This window comes from Lissotriton vulgaris, chromosome 12, assembly GCF_964263255.1.
Source record: "Lissotriton vulgaris chromosome 12, aLisVul1.2, whole genome shotgun sequence".
In the NCBI taxonomy this organism is placed as follows: domain Eukaryota; kingdom Metazoa; phylum Chordata; class Amphibia; order Caudata; family Salamandridae; genus Lissotriton; species Lissotriton vulgaris.
Window position 1 is genome coordinate 771,628,876 of NC_141700.1, and position 25,637 is coordinate 771,654,512.

Below are 25,637 nucleotides of genomic sequence, written 5' to 3' on the forward strand. Positions count from 1 at the left end.
ATCCACAGGATCACTTTATAGAAACCAAAATGCCCTTACAATTAGTATAACTGGTTATGCCCCAAGTACATGTTCATGGAATTTTAAGAGGAATGAATGGCTCTCTGTCTAGCTTCAGAGCCTGTAGCAGTCATACCGTCCAGGTTGTTGGAGGTGTTAAGAGCATGCAACATCTGCTCACACCACTGCGTAAAGCCATCCTGAGGCTTATGAATGCCTTGCAGTAACTTGAGAAGTTTCTCTTCCTCTTCAGTCTTCTTCCGGCTCTGACGGCTGGGGATACCATAAGAATCACTGTGTTATGGAAGTAGAGGACAGTGGTTACTATTCAAACTAGATGGACACAAAACAAATTGATTTACAAGTTACATTTGACATATTTAACAAACTAAAGAGGGAGATGGCACTCGCAAGAGAAAGAAAGAAGGCTGTCAAATAACAAAAAGCCTTCTGGCAGCACTTCCTGCCAACGAAAACAGGTAACACCTAGTTCATACTTGGAAATAGATATGATTCAGGTGGAAACTCCTGATTTGTTAAAAGACAAAAATGGCTTTATTTTAGGTGTCTCCCACCTAAAATTGCCTTTGTTTATATACAAGTCACTGGTGAAAATACACCGCACCCCTAATAATATATTTTAAATCCTCTCACTTCTCTTTGAAAATGGAGGCATGTATGGCAATTTCCTCTCGTCCCTGTTACACAAATACTTTTGGGTAAAGATTGTAGGAAGCTGGCCTTTAATGTAGTGTGCCAATGTAGGGGCACACCATGCAAAAAGTCCAGACAAACCGGATTGATTTACAGGGCTTACTTTAATAATCCCAAGTGCTCAATTTGTTGTAGTGTGGGTGTAGGAAAGTGCCACTTTTTTTTACATGGTCACCCTCACTTTTTGCTCACTAGTACAGATGTTGATTGTTAGTGCACTGGGTCCCTGCTAACCAGGCCCCAGTGGCAGTGATTTTTCCCTAAAAACAAGAAAAATGTTCAATTGTAACCCAAATGGAAGGAATTTGCAAGCCCTGCAATAACCTAGAAAATGGTACCCCTGGCACCCAGGGTATGGGTACTAAAGAACAAGTTACTTACCTTTGGTAACTGTATATCTGTAGGAAACATAGGTTAGTTATAAATTCCTTACCTTAGAATTACCACAGGCATCAGACTGGATCCAGAAAGTTTTTTAGGCAGCACTACCCCTGCGGGTCGAAAGGTGGAATCGGTTGGCTCCACGTTAGTCATTGGCGATGTGGTCACCGGGATGATGTCACGGTAGCTAGTAAGACGCTGCCTTCGCGTGCAGACTTTGGTTCTGTACATGACTTTCCACGCCAGAAGCGCAAAGCCATGCAAGACACTGACCACTGGTGCACAATACTAGGGCCTTGAAAGGAAATCCTTAACCCTAGAAGTCAGTTCACAGAACGGGGAGGATGGGTGGGGCGGTAAGGAATCTATAACTAACCTATGTTTCTTACAGATATATCGTTACCGAAGGTAAGTAACTTGTTCATCTGAAAGAAACAGTTATAGATTCCTTACCAGAGAATAGATACCCAAGCAATAGCAACCCCGGAGGTGGGTCTGTGAACCAAGTTCACACCAGAAAGTCCTGGAGAACAGAACGGACAAAAAAGCAGTCTCTCCAGACTTGGCTGTCCGGGCAGTAGTGTCTTGCGAACATAAGCAGCAATGCCTAGGTAGCGGCCTGACAGATGTCATTAAGAGGGGCTCCACGTCCCAAAGCAGTGGTAGCTGCTGACGCCCTGGTGGAATGGGCGCACAACTCCACTGGCAGCTCCTTTGCCACGGAATAACATGCTTTGATGCACAAAACAACCTATCTATAAATGGTCCGTTTGTGCACAGCCCAACCTTCTTTGGCACCGACATACCCAAAAAAGAGCTGGTCCTCCACCCGGAATAGTTTTATGCGATCCAAGTAAAAGGAAAGCGCACGCTTTTTATCTAGACGTTGGAGCCTCTCCTTCTTTGCAAGGAGGCGGAAAGAAGGTGGGCAAAGCGATGGTCTGTCCAATATGGGAAGGAGTAACCATTTTGGGAAGGACAAGTTCTAAGGACAACCTTGTCCGGATGAACAGTCAGAAAAAGAGGTTAAGAAGAAAGCCTGGAGCTCACTCACTCTGCGCACACAGGTGATGGCACCAGAAAGGCAGTTTCCAGAGTCAGAAGCCTGAGAGGACAGTTATGTAGCGGCTCAAAGGGAGCGCCCATAAGGTAAGTAAGAACCAAGTTCAAGTCCCACTGAGGTATTACGTATGGAACAGGAGGAAAAAGATGAGTAATGCCCTTAAGAAAACGATTTACAACAGGGGACTTGAAAAGAGAAGGCTGATCAGGAAGCCTAAGAAAGGCTGAAATGGCCAAGAGGTAGCCCTTAAGAGTACACAGAGCAGAGCCCTGCTGGGACAAATAAAGAAGGAACAAGAGAACCTCAGAAAGAAGGGCAGAAATGAGATCCACAGTCTTTGCAGCGAACCATGCAACAAATGTTTACCATTTACAGGCATATACCGTCTTAGTTGAGGGACGCCTGGCTGCCAAGATAACATCACAGACTTTGGAAGGCAGGTCAAACTACATCAACTGCCGCTGCTCAATCTTCACCCAAGGAGGTGGAGGCTGGACAGGTTCGGGTGGAGGACCGGCCCCTCCTGCTGCGACAGAATATCCTCCCGAAGAGGCAGTCTGATCGTAGGATCGATGGCCATGTGTAGCAGCTTGCGATACCAGACTCTTCATGACCAATCCGGAGCCACAAGAATGACTTGGGCCCGGTGGCGAATAGATCTAACCAAGGCTCTCCCCAATGCAGAAAAAGATCTTACACCACCTCAGAGTGAAGACTCCATTCATAGTTCACCATGCACCGGCGGCTGAGTTTGTCTGCCCTGGCGTTCAAGGACCCTGCCAGGTGTTGAACTACCAGAGATAGGACCTGATGTTCCAACCATATCCAAAGCAAAGAGCCTCTTTACATAGGGTCCACGACCCCACCCGGTTTGTTGCAGTACCTCATGGCGGTGGTGTTGTCCGTGAACACCTGCACTACTCTTCCTTTGGCAGAAGGATTGCCTTCAGCGCAAGACAAATTGCTTGGAGCTCCAGAAGGTTGATGTGGAGCCCAGACTCCGCAGGAGACCAGAGGCCTCTGATCTCCACCTCTCCCATGTGTCCGCCTCATCCCAGGAGTGACGCATCAGCCACTACTGTGAACTCTGGTAGGGAGAGGGACCTGCCGTTGACCCAATTCTGGCTTGTGAGTTACCACCAACTGTCTTGCAGTCCCCTCCGCGATCTGGATGACATCGGAAGGATTCCACAAATGCTGCGCCCACTGGAACATCAGGTACCCACTGCAGAGCGGCCATATGCCATCTGGCATGATCCACCAGCCAGATGCATGAGGTCCAGCAGCCTTGGGGTCATTCTCACCGAAATCTGGGCTCTGGGTGGAACATGGTGGGGCACCCCTTCTGTAACCATGAAAGGGGCGAAAGGCAGACTGCATGGGGCGAGAAGTTGCTGCGAGGCCCAAGGATCTGGCTGTAGCCCTAGAGTCCTTGAAACGCTTAAGCGCGTTATCCGCCTGGTCACCAAACAGGCGACAGCCATCAAAGGGTATGTCCAAAAGGGTAGATAGACATCCCCAGAGAAGCCAGACTTTCTCTGCCAGGCGTAGTGCCTTAAGGCTACTGATGTGGAAACCACTCTACCCGGGCTCACTGTGCCACTGGATTCAAGCTATCCTGGCTCATGAGGAGTGAAACCCAAAAAACGGTCCTAGGATGCTTGTTTCCGGTCCATGGAGGACCTGGCTTGGCAGTTCAAGCTGGACTGTTCACATGAGGCAAAGGGTCAAGACTGATTTGCATATGGCCGGGTCGAAACTGGGGTGGCATGATCAGCAAAAGAATGATGGATTTAACCCAGATCTCTTGACTGGGGGTGAATGTTTTGATTTGTGCTGCATTCCGTCCATCAATTGTGTCTCTTCTGCTACCCAGCAAGTTGGCGATATCCAGCGGATGGTGAACTTTGCTGCGTCTTGACCCTAAGCAGCGCAGGTGAGCATGGCCCAGGTGTGTGTGTGTGTGTGTGTGTGTGTGTGTGTGTGTGTGTGTGTGTGTTCGTGTTCGTGTGTGTGTGTGTGTGTGTGTGTGTAACGGCCCAAGAGACATGCAATGTTCACCTACCGCAGTCATAAGCTGGCAGAAGAAAACCTCTTTCCCCCCAGATGGTCCAGCTTTTTGGATTCTCTATCTGGGGGAGCAGTAGGGAATGCGCCTATTGAGGATGAGGCTTGAACCACCAAGTTCTCTGGGGTAGGGTGTTGAAAGTGGAAAAGTGGGTCACCCTGGGCCGGACTGTGGCATCGAGCAATCATCCTGTCCACAGGAGCCCCTGTGCTGGGCTTGTACCAAGGGCCCAGAAGGATGTCAGTAAGGGCTTCATTAAAAGGCAGTAGGGGCTCCGAAGAGGCTGCTGGCAGATGTAGCACCTCAGTCAGGAGGTTAGTCCAGACAGCCACCGTAGGAAGCTTGAAGCAGTGCCTCAGCTGCCCTAGGCAACACCACAGGGTTGAAGGCTCCCTCCTCAGTAGCCACGGAAGGGTGGGAAAGCATACCAAAGTCCGGGGAGGTATCCAGACCGCTGGCATCAACCAACTCCTCTCTCCAGTCCGGTTCCTCCAGTTGGTCTGCTAGAGGGTCAATAGACCCCTCCCAGTCCTTCTCACCCTCCTCTGGCTGCCACGGAGGGTGGTAGGTAACGCCAGGGATGAACAGCAGTACTAAAGTACCCTCCGGCACCAGTACCAACGTCGGTCTGGCACAGTGTCCACGTCAGGGGTGAGGCTGGTATCAACGCAGATTGGGGGCACAACCGGCGTTGGGGGTATCTTCAATGAAATCTGCGCCGGAAAAGGTAGCATGAGGTCGGCCGGCGCCGATCCAGATCTGGATCCTTGGGGACCCTGCGGCGCCGGGCCGGAGACTCCAGCATCAAAGACCAAGGACCCCCAGCTGAGTCCGTGGGGCCCGAAAGCACACCTGCAGAGTCTAGTTGCCCAAAAATGCCGTGCAGCAGTTTGTAAAATTGACTAAGCTGGGCAGGGGGCTCTCTGGTTCCGTGAAAGGGAGGGAAGCACAGAGCCATCCGAGCAGACTCCAAGGAAGGACACTGACAGCGAAGATGCTCTGGTTCCCGCGTTGCGTCGGCCGGGTAGAAGGCAAAGAGCGACGAGGCTTCTTCGACTTCTTCTGGTGCTTCGACTTACCCGAAGAGTGCGAAGATTTCTATGATGAGTGATGATTCCACGACCTTCCCTCCCGACCGGGAACTCGAGCGGCGCGGAGCAGACTGCCGGGCCTCCAAAAGCTTTGGGGACCGCTCCCACAAAGACTTCGGGTTCATGGTCCCGGCAGTCGGAGCACGACTTCGGTCGTGGTAGCACTCCAGACACTTTAAGACACATGAGGTACGGATCAGTGACCAACATCCACTTATTACAGGAGTCACAGGGCTTGAAACTGGGCTGACGGTTGGACATCCCTCGTGCACCGGGAGTCAAAGTCTCAAAAGACGTTGACAAAAAGTCAGAACAAGCATTGGCATAGCAAATAGGTCTCGCCTTCGGGACCTTAAAAGAGTTTAGCCAGAGGTATTTGCTTTGTTAATGTCTTTAATCTATATTGTAGTGCAGTGTGGCTGCTGTGTAGCGTGATGAAAAGTTATAATAAAGTGTTATACGCATTTTTGTTAACATATATTTGTTTATTAACATTTTCCAAGATCTAACACAAGACCATCAGGTCAACAGATTGGGAGTGACATTAATAAAATAAAGTACATGCATACAGTCTTACACGTAGTTTCCCCGTCCCCCCATCCCTCCCTCCCACCCCCGCGATTCCTTTCTGAAGGAAATTGTCAAATAATGCGAGAGTCATATCAATGCAGTCCAATATGAGTACAGAACGCTTATATCCAAGGCACAGTCCTTCAGTTAGAAGCCGCTCTCAATTATAAACAGTGGAGTTCTCCAAGTTGCTCTAAGAGCCCCCTCCCTACCGTCCCCCACCCATGCCTCTGTATCCCCCTCAGATCATCAAGCAATCTCGCATCTCCGGCATTCGATGAGTCAGCCTCCGTTAAATTGCCAGCAGTATCCTCCCCAACATTTTGACCTGCGAGATAAGTTATCAAGGGGCCCCAGATATCTCTCGGCCTAGATTTCAGCGGCAATTGTTCTGCATATACATGTAAGTATTCCTGCCAAGTGGTCATGTCCTGTATCCATCCCTTGAATTTAGGCCCTCTGCCCCTACCCCACCTGCATGCCACCTGTCTTCTGGCTAGAAGGATGCCCATAAGCAGGAATTTGCGATGTGGTGTTTGGATGTCCACAACTAGGCCCAGTAGGGCTGTGGTGGGGTGTAGTGTTATTGGGGTCCCCAACATGTCCGCGATTCCAGCAAACACCTCCCTCCAATATTCCGCAACTTGGGGGCAGTATCATGCTAGATGTATGAAGTCTGCAGAACTCTGACCACGCCTAGCTCCGAGTTCGGCAGGGCAGTGCGGACCCGCGTATACAATGTGGAAGTGACATGCGCAGGGGCGTCCTTCTGGAGCAGCAAGTGGAGGGATGTAAAGGTTACTGGCTCCTTCGGGAAATCCGGAGTCTTGGCCCAGACGCACTGCCTAAGCCTAGTGTAAAGGAAGAGGTCCATAATGGAGTGCGGGATCTCCCTGAAAAACTGGTCTTTGGCCCAGAATTCCCCCTCGAGATATAGGTCACCCTAAGTCTCAGTGTAGCTTAGTTAATAAGATTTGGCTGATCTTTTCCGTTGTGACCGGCAACAGGGGGCAGCCACCTAGTGGTATTCTGGGGGAATATAGCTGGGGTACTCCCTCGGCAAATCCCAATCAATGCCAATCAATGCCACGCCTTGACGGTGCAGTCAACAGTGGAAGGGTCTCTGTCCCTCTCCTTATATGGTACAAACAGGTAGCCCGTGGGCGGGGGGGACTGGAGCCATATGTCCATCCTCCATTGCGAGGTGGGGCATGTAGGGGGAGGGGGGGGGAGATGAAACCAGTACACGGCGAAGTGCCCCTGCGCACTTTGATAGTACTGGTCAAAGTCCGGGACATCGAAACCCCCATAGCGATATGGCAGAGTAAGGGTGTCTAGCTTCAGTCTTGCTTGTTATCCCCCCATATTAGCTGGATTAAATGTGTTCGTAGAGTTTTGAAGAAGTGAGCCCCTAGGTGATGGGGAATATTGATGAACAAATATAAGAATTTTGGAACGATGACCATCTTTATAAGCGAAACCCTTCCTGCCATTGAAAGGGGGAGTTTCAGCCAGCTCGTGATATTGTCTGTCACTTTAGTCATGGCCAGTCCGTAGTTAGTTTTCATCAAGGCGTCTTTATCCCTGGTAATATAAATGCCTAGATATTTAACGTCATCTTCTTCCCACACTAATGGGTAGTCCAGGGGATGCCGGGGAGTGTGGTCAGTAAGGGGAAAAATTGCAGACTTGCCCCAGTTTATTTGTACCCCGGCTATGGCTCTGAACTAAGTGATTTCCCTCAAGACCGGGTTTAGATCATCCTGCGGTTTGTGGATGTATAAGGTAATGTCATCGGCGTAAAGGGACACCATCACTTGCCTGGAGGGATAGATTAGGCCCCTATGATTTTGGTGTTGTCTTAACTTAGCCGCCAGGGGTTCAACTGCTATTGCAAATAGGACTGGCGACAGGGGACATCCCTGCCTCGTCCCCCTAGTTATAGGGAAGGCATTCGAGCGAGACCCATTGAGCAGCACCATGGCACACAGTGCTGTGTCAAGCAGCCCAATCCAGTTTAGGAACGGTTCCGGCATCCCCATGTACGTCAGAGTGCCCATCACATAGTCCCATTTAACTGAATCAAACACCTTGGTGGCGTCAAGAAAGACAGCCACCGCAGCACAATTCGGGTCTATGTCCTGGATGACTGCCAGGAGAGTACGTAGATTGTGGGTAGTGGCTTGATTTGGCACAACGCCCGCCTGGTACGGTAACACTAATCGCTCTAGGAGGAGGTTCAATCTAGTTGCTAGGACTTTCGCTTATATTTTAGTGTCACTGTTGAGGAGGGATAGGGGACGGTAAGAGTCACATTGGTCGGGGGGATTTCCAGGTTTGAGCAGAGATAAGATCTGGGCTTCTCTCATGGTGTCAGAAAGGGCACCCTCTTCCAGTGCTTCATAGTATACCGCTTTAAGAATGGGCGCAAGAACGGAGACATATGTCTTGTAGAAGTCAATGGGGATTCCGTCAGACCCCGGGGTTTTCCCCGACTTCATGCCCATTATAGCTTCTGTGATCTCATCAACTTCCAGGTCGAGAGCCAGGAATTTACGTTGCACGTCCCCAAGCCAGGCTAGGGCAACATCCTCGAAATATTCCCTAAGGTTCAGCGTATGCTGTCTCTGCGACGCGTATAGCTTTTGGTAATACTCCGTAAGGGTAGTCATTTGGTCCGGGAGATTGCTACAGATGACCCTCTGCTCGTTCCGTAACTCGGTGATAAAGTTTCTAAATCTGGGGGGGGGGGGGGTCTAATTGCTCTCGAGAGCAACGTCCCGGGTCTCTCTCCATCCCCATATATTCGGGCAGTACAATGCTTCCCCCCGGAATTTGCATTCCCTGCAATTTCCCCCTCCAGCCCCTTCAGCTCTTTCTCCACTGTGGTCAGAGTCTGCCTAAGGTCCTTCAGAATGCCTCCCCCTGGGAGATACACCACCCCGGATGGTCACTTTAAATGCCTTCCACACCGTTGTCAAACTAGCTACAGATCACGTATTCCTGGGGAAGGGTTGAGTCTCCAGTTAACATAGGGGGGCAGGTCCACCGGGGTTTTCACTGTGACCATCCCCGGGGAGTGATCGGAGAATGTTTTAGCTAGGTGAATCACCTTATCTACCCAATGTGCCATGCCAGTGGAAACAAATAAATAGTCCAGTCTGGCCCAGGCGTTGTGTACAGTGGAATGGTGAGTCCCTTTCTGCACTGTTGGGTGTAGGTAGCGCCACGTATCTAACAAATAGTCTGTATCTACAATGTCCTGCAACGTGCGTTGAGATGTGGTTACTTCTCATTAAATTTACTTGTGACTCCACTATCAAGTTTTATCTTCACATTTTCACTTACACATATATTTTTTTTGAGCACTGCTTCCAGTTACCACTGTGTGCTTACTAGTGGTGTGTACAGTGTGGACATACCACCTTGTGAGATCGCCCAAATGATGACAACAGGGCGGTTCAGAGTGGGTAAATGATGGGTACATATATCACAATGTGATTAGTCCCTATGCAATACAACAGTAAGACTGACACTGCTTGCATACAGAAACCTTAGTTTCACGTAGACCCACAGTTATTGTTTGTTGATACAGGATGCTTTAAGGGGTTATAACTGTGCATTTGGTCTTTAAACATTCCCCTGGACCCTACTCCCTCCGTGTTTGATAAAGGAACACGACATCAGCCTCACCACCTATGCTGATGACACTCAGTTAGTCCTCTCAATACACCGGGACGGAGACAGGGTGGCCGCCAACTTCCAGGAGGGAATGTTGGCCATCAGCTCCTGGATGGCGGCCAACTGTCTCAAACTGAATTCCAACAAGACTGAGATTATGCTTTTTGGCAAACTAGAGCCCTGTTGCTCCCCTCAGTGGTGGCCAAGCGAACTAGGCCCCCCGCCCAAACCTGTCACAAAAGTAAGAAACCTAGGAGTCATCTTCGATGATCGGCTTCTCTTTAATTATCATGTAACCAATGTTGTTTCCTCATCCTTTTTCACCTTGAGGAAAATTAAAAAAATCCTACCTTACATTCCCACCTCAGCTGCAAAGACCCTGATCACCTCCCTCGTACTTTCACGAACGGATTATTGCAACTCCCTCCTCCTCAATGCTCAGGCAAAGGTGCTTAATAAGCTCCAGTTGGTGCAGAACGCTGCAGCCAGGGTTCTGCCCAACATTCCAAAACAACTCAATTTCCCCCTTCATTCGTAAACTGCACTGGCTTCCTGTGAGAAGCCGCACAAAGTTTAAGGCTCTATGCATAGCATATAAGGCCATTAACAATACTGGTCCTCAGTTCCTCAAACTAGCTTTCAGACCTTTAGAGGTACCAAGAACTCTCCGCTCATCCTCAGCCCACCTTCTGAACGTCCCGCGTACAAAAAAAGGTCAACTGGGGTGACAGACACTTCGTAGTGGCTGTGAGAAGTTGGCCTGATATATGATGCTCACTAGTTCCAGTGATCATCTTGTATCAGTCCAAACAACCCTTATGGTGATTGGTTGCAAGTCAACCTTATAGACCAGCTATCCTAGTAGCGTGGACAAAAGCAGTCTCTAGGCTAAACTCTGAATGGCATGTGAAGCCAGCTGTTTTACCACATATAACCCCTTGAATACCAAATGAAAGGACACCACACAGGTTGTTATGAAAATAAACAGATATTTATTAACATACACCTCCGAACTCTTTATGAGGTCAGAGGGCTAAGCACATGACAATACTAAAAAGGAAATACGAGTTCGCACAATATTTACAAGTGCGCCTTAGGGGCACAACAAACCATATACTCAAAACAATGGAATGCGAGGAAAGAAAATACTGTAAGGAGATCCAGAGGCTGGAGGATCGCTGGGACTACGCTACAAACTAGGTAAGTAAGGAGCAGGAGGCCCACGGGACTCACGTGCAGAGTGGAAACTCTCACGCGGGATGCGTACCAACGTCTATGGATCTTACAGTTTAGAAAGTTACGGATTCCGGACGAACCCGGCTGGATGGAGGGAAAACAACAGTGGACCTGAACACTAGGATAGTGTACACAGACTTCAGCACCTAGAAGCTTTAGTTACCTAACCCACAGGCTGTGGGTGCATAGGGCTGAAGTTGCGTCGGGTTTGCTGCGTTGATCCCGGCGATGCCTGAAACAAGGAGATGCTGGCTGGCAGGCAGCCAGATGGAGGAGTCCGGTGGTTCCAAGAGTGGAACTTAGGAGTCCTGAAAGGGAAGGGGACAGAGTCTCGGTCACTAGCCAGTGACGGTGCTGGAACCAGGAGGGAACCAGATGCTGTCGCCGCAGTCAGGTGAAGGAAGGGTCGCTTCTCTCTTTAACTGCGCGGACCAGGAGCTGCTCTTCACGACCAGGCTGGGGGCACGAGCTGTCCCACGTAGTCTGCTGCTGATGGTGGTGTCGGATCGTCGATCTGGACAACAAGCCTTGGCTAATGCAAGCCATGCAGTGGAACAAAGATGGCGTCTGGTGCGGACCAGGAGGGTCCGGGGTGCTTCTCGTTCACAGGGAAGCAAGGGCCAGTCTGGGGGACCAGACCAGCAGTGTTGGATTCTTCGGGTCGTCCAGCCGGCAAGTGACCAGACAACAGGACAAGCAGCAACCAGGCAAAAGGGCCCCACGCAGATCTCGTGGGTGCTGGGGGGCTGGTCTTTGGTGCAGGAGCTGCGTCGGTGTGGGGCTTCTCGGACCCCAATGAACTCACTCGAGGATCCCTTGGCGGTCGTGCTGGAAGCGCTGTGCAGGTTTCTCAAGATGGCAGTCTCCACGTTGCTCATCGCAACCACGGGTCCCAGCTGTGCTGTGGATGTGGGTAGAGGTCAGAGAGGTCTAGAGGTCCGGGTCTTGTCGAGCTGGGTCGTCGGATTCCGGGATGGAAGGACTTTGCAGCAAACCGCACAGGAACTTGATGGTGCCTGCGAAGCAGGATGGTCACTCCCTGACCATAGGGGAGATTATTCAGTCTTCTGACGGTTCAGGAGGGAGAAGGTCAAGAGTTCTTCGTAGAAGTTGTCAAGAGTAATCTAATCTGGAATGGGACCAGCTCCTACCTTTATTCAGCTAAAGGGGGCTGCACTACGACTATGTCCCTCCTCTGGGTGGGACCAGGAAGGGGGGTGGTTACAACCCCTTTCCTTTGTCCGGTCTTGCGCCAGCTTTGGAGCTGGAGTGCCCCAGGAACTGGTTCTGACCGGTGTACGCACAGGGACACCTTGTGTGCCCCAGGCATGTCTCATTCCTTTCAGCCCTGTCCTACCTAATACACAAAATCCTGTCTGGGGTGGTGCTAGCACCTCCCAAGGCAGGAAACCCTTGTCCGAGCCTCCCTCGCTGGAAGGACTCCTAGCAGCAGGAGGTCAAACTTGTGTCTGTGGTGGCAGCATCCATTTTGTGATGCTGAGGCTCGAGTTAACTTTAACCGGGGTTCACAGTTACATACATGTCGTTGTGAGAAGTTGGCCTGATATGCAGTGCTCACTATTCTAGTGATCACTATGTATCAGTCCAAACAACCCTTATTGATGATTGGTTGTAAGTCAACCTTATAGACCAGCTATCCTAGTAGCATGGACAAGAGCAGTCTTCGGGCTAAACTCTAGAGGGCGTGTTAAGCCAGCTGTTATACCATCACATATACCCCTTGAACACCAAGTGAAAGGACACCACACAAGTGTTATGAAAATAAACAGTGTATTTATTTAGATCACAACAGCCCTGTACTCTTTATGAGGACAGGGTACTAAGCACACAACAAAACTCTTACGAAAATACTTTTAAGTTGCACAATTTATACAAATGCCCGAGGGGCACGAAAAACCATATACTATGAAAGTGGAATGCGAAATTACTAGCAGGTAAGTACTGGACTAATTGTAGGAGAGTAGGGTCTGCAATCCTATGATCACCCGGACTTTTTGCTTTTGTTTCACTGGTTTACGACTTTCTCGGGCTGTGGGCCTGCTAATCAGACCCACAGCCTAGCTGTTCTCTCACTAAATTGATGCATGTAACTTAGGTGCATTACCCAATTGGAACTGGGCCACCTTGTCCGACCCTGTAACTCAGGGCATCGGTGTACCCAGGGCCTACCAGGGGCCGAAGCATGTATTATGCCACCCCTGGATGGCCATCTAAATCTGACACAACTGGCTGCACGACAGCTGGGGCAACGCAGCGTACTCGCTCGTTGCTTTAGGTATAGTATCCCTATATCTAACCTCACAATGGACACCCGGGTTCCTATCAGTCACTCCTATGGCAGGCCTTGACAATCCTGAAGGCAGAGTGCATGGACCCGTGTGAATTGGGCTCTGGCACGAGCCGAGCCCGGTTGCAGCTTGCGGAACCAAGACCCAATGGCTGTTCCATGATAACGCGTATCATATCGGTAACTTCGGTATAGCGTTATCAAGACATGTCTAGTAAGGTGTCATACGAATCGGGATGCTGCCCCCTCACCAATTCTGGCGACGAGGTTAGCATTCCACCCTTCTAGAGGGACACGACATGTACGTAACTGTGAACCCCGGTTAAAGTTAACTAAAGCCTCAGCTCCACAAAATGGATGCTGCCACCACAGACACGAGTCTGACCTCCTGCTGCTGGGAGTCCTTCCAGCGAGGAGAGCTTGGACAAAGGGTTTCCTGTCCAGGGCGGTGTTCGCACCGTCCCAGACAGGGTTTGTGTATTCTGGGTAGGTAGGGCTTTGCGAGAAGGTGACTGCGGAGTGGCACCCCGGTGCTCACTACGCATCTGCCGGGTAGAACCAGTTCCAGGGGCGCGCAGCCCCTGACCTGGGGAAAGTCCGGCAGGGGAGAGGGGTTTAACTACCCCCCTTCCTGGTCCCACCCCTAGGGCAGGACTTAGTCATGTACCCACCCCTTTCTTTAGGATAAAGGCCGGAGCGGGGACCCTTCCAAATTAGATCATCTTTGAATCAAGAACTACTTTCTACGAAAGGACATTCGAGACTCTTCTCAAGATTTCTCCCTTGTGGCTAAGGAGTAGTCACCCTGCACCAGCGGGCACCATCTAAGAACTCTGCGGTTTGCTGCAAGTCCTTCCTCAGGAATCCGACGGCCCAGCTCGACGAGAACCGGCTTCCCTGGCACCTCCGACCTCTACCCACGTCGTCAGCTCAGCTGAGATCTGTGGGTGCGACGAGACCTCGAGGGACCGGCCATCATCAAAACCTGCACGCTTTCTTAACCAGCACGACCACCGAAGGAATTCTCTGGTGAGTTCTCTGGGGTCCGAGAAGCCCCGACCCTGAGCAGCTCCAGCACCAAAGTGCAGTCTCCCAGCATCTCCACGATCTGCGTGGGGCCCTCCCGCTCGCTGCTCAGCACGTTGTCTGGTCACTAGCCGCTGGCTTGTGCCCTTCCTTGACGACATCCGACAACCAACGCTGCTGGTCTGGTTGCTCCAGACTAGCATTTGCTCCCTTCTTTGAGAGGAGCACCCCGGACCCTCCTGGTCCACTCAAGACGCCATTTTAGGCCCACGACGTGGCCCTGAAATCTGCCAAGGCTTGTTGCCCCAATCCTGGGCCCAGCGACGCCGACAGCATCAACCTTCGTGGGACAGCTCGCACCTTCATCCTGGTCGCCGACAACGCCTCCTGGTCCGTGAGACTGCAGAGCCTAGCGTCGCCCACTCACCTAGTCGAGGTGACGGCCATCCGGTGCCTTCCTGGTACCCTCTGACTACTGGCTAGTAGTACGAACTTGGTCCCCTCTGCTTTCAGGTATCAACGATCAATGATCCAGGCTTGGATCTCTACGAACTATTCATCACTGGTCGCCGGCCAGCAACTCCTGGCTCGTCAGCGAAGACCCCCGACGCCTGTAAGACTTGTGCAGCCGCAGCCCTCGTGGCTAGGTAACTTCGACATTTCGGTGCCTGCATAGCCTCCTTACTTAAGGGTCCTGAGTCCCTCGCTTCCGACTTGCCTTATCGGGTCCGCCCGAGACCACTAGAACTTTCCGTGCCCTCGGGCATTTGTTTTAATTGTGCACTTGAAGTATTTTCATAAGAGTTTTGTTCTGTGCTTAGTACCCTGTCCTCATAACTCCTTGGACGCTCATGACGAGCTCAGCTCGTCATGATGTACACCTCCATACACTCATGACGAGCTGAGCTCGTCATGAACAATGGGAAAAAAGCAAAGCCAGCACAGGAGGAAAATAACACTAGCATCGATGTGGTTAAAGAGTACAGGGCTGTTGTGATTCTAATAAATACACTGTTTATTTTCATAACACTTGTGTGGTGTCCTTTCACTTGGTGTTCAAGGGGTATGTGATGGTATAACAGCTGGCTTAACACGCCCTCTAGAGTTTAGCCCGAAGACTGCTCGTATCCACGCTACTAGGATAGCTGGTCTAAGGTTGACTTACAACCAATCACCATAAGGGTCGTTTGGACCGATGCATAGTGGTCGCTAGAATAGCGAACGCTGCATATCGGGCCAACTTCTCACATTGGTGAGCAGTGGTTGGGATTTGAGCTTGCTGTTTTACCACGCGTATCCTAAGAATATCTTGTGAAAGATCACATAAGTACTCCAGGTACATATAACTTAGCTTAGAATACTCTGAGTTCTACTGAACCAGCTGTTGTAGCTCCTCAAGGCTTAGCACACCTTGGCTACAACTCTTAGCAAGGGATCAGTAGGTAAACCCATAGTGTAGGTAGGTGCATCACTTACACCACACTAGAAGCAGCATGTCAGACAAAGGCGGAAACTCTGAGTCTCCCCTTGTGTCAGTCGACCTTCCACAGGTCACCTTCAGATATGCTGCGCTTAGCTTTCACGAGATGCGACAGATCTGTACATCTCGAAAGCTAAAACAGGGTGCCAACCCTACAATTCCGTTTCTGATTGGTCTCTTGGAGACTTATGATGCCAGGAGGGCGGGTAACACCGACCCTTCTCATCCGGAAGTGGATATGCCTCCCCTCGAGGGAACCCGAGGTGACCCTGACCTTATCCATCTCTCCGCAGAGGGCGAAGAGGAGGACGAGGAGCCAGAGACATCTGGGGACGAGGCAGACAAAGGTCCAGTAGTAGTTAGCCAGCTAACCCAGGACAACTTAAGCCGGCACAAGATTGGTACTAGGAGACCCCTGGGCCCTCTCTCGGGCCAGCTTAACATTGGGAACGGACGAGTTAGATCTCTGTCGAGAGGCTCTAACAGATCTGTTCGAACCAATGGCTCTCGAGGCTCTGCTCGAAGAGGGATGACGTCCCCTCAGAGGAGAGTGTACGAAGCGAAGGAGCGGGAAGTCAATCTGCGGATCGAAAGGGAAGAACTTGCCCTAGCCAAAGAAAGACTCGCCTTTGCTAGAGAGCAAGAATTGAGTGGGACAATTCCCACTGGTGGCAGCATTCCCCCACGGGAACCCAGGAGTTTAGACACTAAGCACCTGAATAAGATAGTGCCCCCCTTTAAGCAAGGGGACGACATCCACAAATGGATTACTGCTTTGGAGCGGGCCTGCACTGTACAGTGCGTTCCCCAGAGTCAGTGGGCAGCTATCTTGTGGCTCTCTTTTGAAGGTAAAGGTAGAGATAAGCTCCTCACTACTAGAGCCGAGGATGCTAACAATTACCAGGTCCTGAAGAACACACTGATTGATGGGTTCGGCCTAACCACTGAGCAGTACAGGTTGCTGTTCAGGGATACCCAGAAAACTCAGTCTCAGGACTGGTCTGATTTCGTTGATTGTGCCACTAAGGCTTTGGAGGGCTGGTTGCTGGGCAGTAAGGTTACTGATTACACATGATTGTATAATTTGATCATGCGAGAACAGATTTTAAACAATTGTCAGAACCAGTTGTTGCATCAGCACCTTGTTGACTCGGATCTGACCTCTCCCCAAGAATTGGGAAAGAAGGCAGACAGATGGGTCAGAACAAGGGTTAAGCAAAACCAGGGCCAGAACCAGGGTGGTCAGAAGAAAGCAGACCAGAAGGGTAAAGATTCGAAAGGGGAACAAACTGACCAGAAGTCTTCGACAGGTCCCCAACAACCCAAAGAGGGGGGGGGGGGCGGGGGTCAGGCTTCCCAGAAAAAGAAGAATCAAGAAGGTCAATCGAAAAGGTGGTGCCAATACTGTAAAAGTAAAACTCACTGGTTTAGTGAGTGCACCAAGAAAGGAGGGCAGACTCCTGCTACTGCAGCCCCTAAGGCACCTGTGCCCCCTAGTACAGCCAGCAGTAGTAGTGCCGCCTCCCAAGGGACTAGTTGGGTTAACCTTGGGTTCTGAGGGGTGTGACAACTTAGTTGGTACGCTCACTCAGGCTGTCCTTGTCTGTACGGGGGATGTGGATATATCCCCTGATGTCAGTCCCAATACTTTGGGCAAATACCGACAGACGCCTTTAATAAATGGAAGAATGGCTCAGGCCTATAGGGACACTTGTGCCAGTGTCACGATGGTGACACCTCACTTTGTGGACCCTGGACAGATCATGCCAGGTACAGATTTCCTGGTGACCAATGCCAGCAACGTCACTACCAGTCATAGTATGGCGATTGTTGCTTTCTCCTGGGGAGGGGTAAATGGCCAGAAAAAGGTTGTTGTTAGTTCAGACCTCCCAGTGGATTGTTTGTTGGGCAATGATTTGGAGTCATCACAATGGTCAGAAGTGGAGCAACGGACTCACATGGAGATGTTAGGCTTGCCAGCACACGTGTTTGCTGTGACCAGGTCACAGGTCAGACGATGCCCCACTGAACAGGTGCTGGACCCTGGAACAACGGACCAGACACCACCCAAGAAGAAGAGCAGTCGGGTTAAGGCCTCGCCTTCCCCCTTGCCCCAGGTCGAGGATCAAGTCTCAGAGGAGGCTGACCTCCAGGAATTGCGGGAAAATGAACCTAAAGAACTCAAACTTGATCAAGTTGAGTTTCTGGGCTCAGGGGGACCCACACGAGAGGACCTGGGGAAGGATCAGTTAGACTGCCCTTCCCTTGAACCCCTCAGACAGCAGGCTGCTGCTGAGGCTGCTGGGAACGCCACAGGTACCCACAAGGTGTACTGGGAAGATGGACTCCTGTACACTGAGGCAAGAGACCCCAAGCCTGGCATGACCAGGAGGCTGGTTATCCCCTTGTCTCAGCGTGGTTTCCTCCTTACCTTGGCCCACAAGATTCCCTTAGCAGGACACTTAGGCCAGACGAAGACGTGGGACAGGCTTGTCTCGCACTTTCACTGGCCTCACATGAACGAAGATACCAAGGAGTTTTGTCGCTCCTGTGTCACTTGCCAAGCCAGTGGTAAGTCAGGTGGCACGACAAAGGCCCCCCTTATACCAATGCCTGTGGTGGGGGTGCCCTTTGAACGGGTGGGGATCGACATCGTCGGTCCCATGGAACCACCAACAGCATCAGGGCACAAGTTTATACTGGTGGTAGTGGATCATGCCACCAGGTATCCTGAAGCTATTCCCCTTAGGACCACTACAGCCCCTGTGGTGGCAAGAGCCCTGGTTGGAGTATTCTCCAGAGTGGGCTTCCCTAAGGAGGTCGTCTCCGACAGAGGTGCAAACTTCATGTCGAGCTTCTTAACTGCTATGTGGAAGGAATGTGGTGTCAACTACAAGTTCACTACACCCTATCATCCACAATGCAATGGGCTTGTTGAGAGATTCAACAGGACTCTAAAAGGGATGATTCATGGACTACCTGAAAAGCTCAGGCGTAGATGGGATGTCCTGGTTCCCTGCCTTCTATTCGCTTACAGAGAGGTCCCACAGAAGGGGGTTGGCTACAGCCCTTTTGAACTTTTGTACGGGCATCCTGTAAGAGGACCCCTGTGTTTGGTGAAGGAAGGATGGGAGAGACCTCTCAAAAAGCCTGCAACCAGCATAGTGGACTATGTGCTTGGTCTCCGCTCGCGGATGGCTGAGTACATGGAGAAGGCATCTGAAAACCTTAAGGCCAGCCAAGAACTCCAGAAAGCTTGGCATGACCAAAAGGCTGTCTTGACTGTTTATCAGCCCGGACAGAAGGTGTGGGTGTTGGAGCCAGTGGCCCCAGCAGCACTCAAGGACAAATGGTCCGGGCCCTACACCATCCTGGAGAAAAAGGGAGAGGTCACCTACCTGGTAGACCTTGGAACTCCCCGGTGCCCCCACAGGGTGCTCCATGTCAACAGGCTCAAAGCATATGTCGACAAGAAGGGCATGAGTTTGCTCATGGCCATAGATGAGGGACAGGAGGAGGAGAGTGACCGTCTCCCCGACCTGCTCACTCAGAATCCTGACGATGGATCGGTAGACGGTGTTGTCTTTTGTGGCAGCCTCTCCGAACATCAACAGGAGGATTGTAAACAGGTTTTTCAATCCTTCCGGCATATGTTCTCTCTAACACCCAGTCAGACCAATTGGTGTACCCATGAGGTCGACACTGGTGACAGCTTGCCCGTCAAGAGTAAAATCTACAGGCAGCCCGATCACGTTAGAGACTGCATCAGAAGTGAAGTGCAGAAAATGTTGGAGCTGGGCGTCATTGAACCCTCGGACAGCCCCTGGGCTAGTCCCGTAGTTCTAGTGCCGAAACCTCACACCCCGGGCGGTAAGAAAGAGATGAGGTTCTGCGTAGACTACAGGGGTCTCAATGCAGTCACTAAGACTGATGCCCACCCAATACCAAGGGCAGACGAGCTTATCGATAGATTGGCCTCGGCCAACTACTTAAGTACGTTTGACCTAACAGCTGGGTATTGGCAAATCAGGTTAGCTGAGGACGCCAAGCCTAAGACCGCATTTTCTACCCCTGGTGGGCATTATCAGTTCGTGGTGATGCGCTTTGGTTTGAAAAATGCACCTACCACCTTCCAACGGTTGGTGAATCACGTTCTCACTGGGCTGGATGACTTCTGTGCGGCGTATCTTGACGACATTGCTGTCTTTAGCTCCACCTGGGATGATCACCTGGTCCACCTGCGGAAAGTGTTAGAGGCTCTGCAAGCAGCAGGCCTCACTATCAAGGCTACCAAGTGCCAGATAGGGCAGACACAGGATGTATACTTGGGCCACCTTGTCGGTGGAGGCCAAGTTCAAACAGCTACATGTCGTGTCCCTCTAGAAGGGTGGAATGCTAATCCCGTCGCCAGAATTGGCGAGGGGTTAGTATTCCAATTCGTATGACACCTTACTCAACATGTTTTGATAAAGCGATACCAGAGATAGCATTTAACCGCAAGGATTATAATGCACTTGAGAGTATATGGTATGCGTTATCATGGAACAGCTATTAGGACTTGGTTCCGCAAGCTGCAAACGGGCTCAGCTCATGCCAGAGCACCATCTCACACGATTCCAAGCACTCTGCCGTCAGGATTGTCAAGGCCTGCCATAGGAGTGACTGATAGGAATCGGTGTGTCCATTTTTAGGGTTAGATATAGATATACTATATCTAAATCAAAGGGTGATTACACCACCTTGCCCCAGCTGTCGTGCAGCCAGTTGTGTCAGATTTAGATGGCCAGCCAGGGGTGGCATAATACATGCTGCAGCCCCTGGTAGGCCCTGGGTACACCTATGCCCTGGGTACCTATGGTACACTGTACAGGGACTGATAAGGTGGCCCAGTACCAATTTGTAAATGCACCTAAGGTACATGCTTGTCAATTTAGAGAGAACAGCTAGGCTGTGGGTCTGATTAGCAGGCCCACAGCCAGGGAAAGTCGTAAACCAGTGAAGCAAAAAGCGAAAATCGGGGTGACCATAGGATTGCAGACCCTACTCTCCTACAGTGGCCACAGCCAGACTGTGGAACTCACCCCCCCCTGGGCATTAAGACTTGCCCCAAGCTACTCAGCTTCAGGAAACAACTTAAGACGTGGCTGTTTGCATAATAGATGCCCTTGTTCGTGTAGTGTTTAATCTTAAAGCGCCGAGACACTTCCGGGTAGTTGCGCGCTGTACAAATCGCAAAAAATAAAAAATAAAAATAAAAAAATAATAAAATAAACTCTCCCCTATGGAGTACTGGATGTGATGTGATATTTCAGGGTAGGAAATAACAATACCTCTCACCCACACAAAGGCCTGCTAGAATTCCCGCAACTGCCACACTGTTGCATTATACCGGAAATAGGTGGTCTAGAACTGTTCCTCCACTATGATACACCCATAGCAAAAAAAAACACAAAGTAGCTCCCCCCCCGCCCCCCTCTCCGATAACCTATCGGAATTCACCCTGAAAATGAACGCAACAATAGTGATTAGAAACTAAAGAAAGGCAGTAGAGCGCCATGAAAACAAATTCTTAGTATTTGTGTTACTACTGTGCTCCCCTCTACGACACCCGCATATCAGATATCCTTCTATGGGAAATCACCCTGAAACTGAACGCAACAATCTGCCCCGCTAGCGCCAAGAGACCAATGAATTAGTGAAGGCGGTGCTACCGAAATGCTTGGCTGGCCGATGGGTGTTTCTTAACCTCTCAAGGCCCTCTAGCAGAAGCCTGTGGCCCCTTGGTGCTCCACGGCTTGGCGGGGAGAGTGCACAATGATCCGGGTGAAAGATGCCAGTGGCTCCCCACTCTTCCCCCGGAGCTGCAGCAGGCCTCGCTCGTCCATGGAAAGGCAATTTCAGAGTTTTTTCACACACAATATCCTATGTTAGTGATCTCCATGGCACCTTATGGGTTACTATGAAACCGGGAATAGTAAAAAAAATATATTTATAGTGCATAGAAACCAAAGAATGGCAGTAAAGCGCCATGAAAACAAATACTTAGTATTTTTGTTATTACTACGCCTCATAGTCGTTTTAAACTCATTTGTAGAATTTTATTCCGGCTAGAGTGCCGTGCTTGGGTTGTTCAGCAACAAATAGGGGGTAAAGTAGCAAAGAAACTTAAAACTCTTGACCGGTAAATGAATTCCAGCTAATTTTGTACAAATGTAACAGTACTTGTGTCATATCTTCACCATGGTAAATCGGCATCCTATTTGAGTTCAGCAACCTACATTTTCGTGGTAAGCAATGGCAGTTAGGCAATCCGAACCAATATTGCACAAACATATTTTTTTCTTTTGCCAATGCATTGCTTTTCTAATCTTGTTTTCCGAAGTCTGCTTCCTTAGCTTTGCATTCTTGGGTACAGTTGTATTGTGAGGCACCAGATTGCATAGAGCTCACTATTTCAGGCTTCATTGTCTTGAGGGCTGAGTAAAAGTGACGGAAGTTGTTCCATTATTCACATTACCCGGCAGCTCGTTAATAAATATGTATGAGTCTGTTCCAGCAGAACGTAGCGAGAGTGGACAAAGCATCGCATTGTGCAGTGGCACCTGATTGAAAAATAGTGTATGAGTCTGTTGCAGCCGAGTGAAGCGAGAGTGGACAAAGCTTCGCACTGTGCGGCGGCACCAAATTGAAACATACTGCGTCCAAGCTAATGAAGAAGCGTGTGAGGCCGCGAGTGAGATCCAATCCCAGTGGGAGGGTCTAAAAAGAGACAAGGCGGCAACAAGGAGGGACTAAAATTAGGAGGTAAAGTTACAAACAAAAATAAATGTGGCGAAGTTAATTTCAATACTAACTCATACTCTGTTGCCTACCCCACAGAAGACCAGCCTAAATTGCAGATGCTTTCTCGGGCGGAGCTGTGTTTGTTGTGCATCTGTGTTAACGGGTGCGTGAAATGTAATTTTTTGTTTGACAGAAAAGAAGGACTACAACAGAAGTTGCCTACCGCAGAGAAGACAAGCCTAAATTACTTTGTTAAATGATATAGCAGTAAGAAACATTAGTAGTGATACATTCCTTACCTTAGAATCACCCCAGGCGTCAGACTGGATCCGGAAAGTTTTTCGTCCGCAGTACCCCTGGGTGTCGGTGGGCGTTGTCGTGCGGCTCCGCGTGCGTTGTTGACGCCGGGATGGCGTCGCTGGAGCTACTTAAACGCGCCCACGGGTGCGGACATCAGTTCTGTACACGACCTTCCGTGCCAGGAACGCAGAACCATGCAAGAAACTGACCAATGTGCCATGAAACTAGAGCCCTGAAAGGGATGACCTTACTGTCTACGGAATCTCATATTGATTTAAGAGTCTTGTCTATTCTACCTACTGTTTCTGTAAAGCGCTCTGATATCTGCAAAGATCTTGTTCGCGCTATATAAAACTTTAAAAATAAATAAATAAAATAAATAAATAAAAACCCTGGAAATCAGTTCGCAGAACGGGGAGGATGGATGGGACGGTAAGGAATCTATCACTACTAATGTTTCTTATAGATATATCGTTACCAAAGGTAAGTAATTTGTGCATCTGAAAGAAACACGTAGTGATAAGATTCTTTACCTTAGAATAGATACCCCAGCAATACCAACCCCCGGTGGTGGGTCTGCGAACAAAGATCACACTAGAAAGTCCTGGAGAACAGAACAGCCAAAGAAACAGTCTCTCCGGATTTGGATGTCCAGGCAGTAATCCTTGGTACACGTGTGTAGCGAGGCCCACGTAGCTGCCTGACAGATGTCATGCAAGCAAACTCCCCCTCCCTAAGCAGTAGTGGCTGCAGTCACCCTGGTAAAATGTGCTGCAGCCCTACCGGAGGCTCATTTTTAGCCAAAGAATAACAAGCCTTAATGCACAGAACGACCCAACGAGAGATGGTTCGCTTGTGCACGGCCCGACCTTTCTTGGCACCCACAAAGCAAACAAAGAGCTGGTCATCCACTCAGAACTGTTGTGTGCGATTCAGATAGAAAGCAAGTGCACGTTATGTATCCAGAAGGTGGAGCTTCTCTTCCTCTTTAGAGGGATGCAGAGGAGGAAAGAACATGGGCAAAGTGATGTTCTGCCCGATGTGAAAAGCAGTAACAACCTTTGGCAGAAAAGGACGAGTCCTTAGAACAACCTTGTCCGGATGGACAGAGAAAAGGAGGTTTAGAAGAAAGGGCCTGGAGCTCACTCACTCTTCTGGCAGAGGTGATGGCCACCAGGAATGCAGTTTTTAAAGTAAGAAGACAAAGAGGACAGTTGTGAAATGGCTCAAAGGGAGCACACATCAAATATGTTAGAACCAGGTTCAAGTCCCACTGAGGCATTATGAAGGGAACAGGAGGGAAAAGATGAGTAATGTCTTTTAAGAATCGATTTACAACCGGGGACTTGAAAAAGGAATGCTGATCTGGAAGCCGTAAAAAGGCCGAAACAGCCGAGACATAGCCCTTGATAGTGCCCAGAGCAGAGCCCTGCTGGGCCAGAGAAAGCAGGAATAGAAGGACCTCTGAAAGAGGGGATGAAAGGGGATCCAAAGCCTTTGCTGTGTACCATGCCACATATTCGTTCCACCTGCAGGCGTATCCAGTCTTAGTGGAGGGACGCCTGGCTGCCAAGGTAATATCACAAACTTGCCAGGAGGCAGGTCAAAAGATGTCAACTGCCACCACTCAATCACCACGCAAGGAGGTGGAGGCTGGACAGGTTCAGGTAGAGGACCCTCCACTGCTGCTGCAACAGAAGATCCTCCCGAAGAGGCAGACGGAGCGGGGGATCGATCGCCATGCTGAGTAACTCGGGATACCATACTCTTCGAGCTCAGTCCGGAGCAACAAGAATGACTTGAGCCCGGTTGTGCTAGATCTTCAGCACTCCAGGTATAATTAGTATAGGAGGAAAGGCATATAGTAGACAACTCGACTTGTGACGAAAAGTGTTGCCTAGCGAGTGCTGCCTTGAAAATTCCAATACACAGTACTGATGACATTGCGCATTGTATTTGGCAGCGAATATATCTAACCAAGGCTCTCCCCACTGCTGAAAGAGAACTTGCACCAGTTCAGAGGCCATTCGTGATCCATCATGCACCGGCGGCTGAGTTCGTCCGCCCTGGCATTCAGAGAACCTGCCCGGTGTTGAACCACCAAGGAAATGCCCTGATGTTCCAGCCATGTCCAGAGGCACAGGGCCTCCTGACATAGGGTCCACGACCCTTCCCCACCGCACCCTGTTTGTTACAGTACCACATGGCGGTGGTGTTGTCCATGAACACCTGCACTACTCTCCCCATGACATAGGGAAGGAACGCCTTCAGTGCAAGTCGGATTGCCCGAAGCTCCAATAGGTTGATATGGAGCTGGAACTCTGCCGGAGACCAGAGGCCTCTGACCTCCGCCTCTCCATCCCAGGAGGGGCGTGTTTGTCACCACAGTGTGCTCCGGTTGGGGAAGGGAGAGGGACCTGCCATTTACCCAATTGTGATTTGTGAGCCACCACTGCAATTGTTGTGCAGTGCCCTCCGAGATCTGGACGTGATCGGACAGGTTGCCCTGATGCTGTGCCAACTGAAACTTCAGGTCCCACAGCAGAGCCCGCAAATGCCATCTGGCATGTTCCACCAGCAGGATGCAGGAGGACATCAGGCCCAGTAGTCGAAGGGTCTTCCTGCCAAACCCGGGATAGAGGTTGAAAGAACAGAATCATAGCCTGAATATCCCGGACTCGCTGCTCAGGAGGATACATCCGAACCTGCGCCTACTTCTGGCCCAGGAACGCGCTTGATGGCCCCTTTGGCCAAGAGGGCTGTGACTTCCTGCTGAAGGAGCGCAAGATGGTTCCCCGACATGAAGTGGTACAGAGGTGGCATGCCTGGAGGGGTAGTCTCGAAGTGGAGGGAGTAGCCCCTTCGGACTACCTGTAGCACCCACTTGTCCGAAGGGTTGTCGTGCCAGTGGGGGAGTTGATGGCATATTCTGCCGC

The 25,637-nt window shown here is 50.3% G+C and overlaps 1 protein-coding gene across 2 annotated transcripts in view; it reads right to left on the reverse strand.

The window, feature by feature from the left end:
• Positions 1-25,637, reverse strand: part of GIGYF1 (GRB10 interacting GYF protein 1) — a 1,483,862-nt gene that overhangs the window by 202,141 nt on the left and 1,256,084 nt on the right. For both annotated transcript variants that reach the window (XM_086946110.1, XM_086946109.1), the window contains one exon: positions 137-294. In XM_086946110.1, the coding sequence (XP_086802236.1) occupies positions 137-294 (158 nt within the window). The remainder of the gene's footprint in view (positions 1-136; positions 295-25,637) is intronic.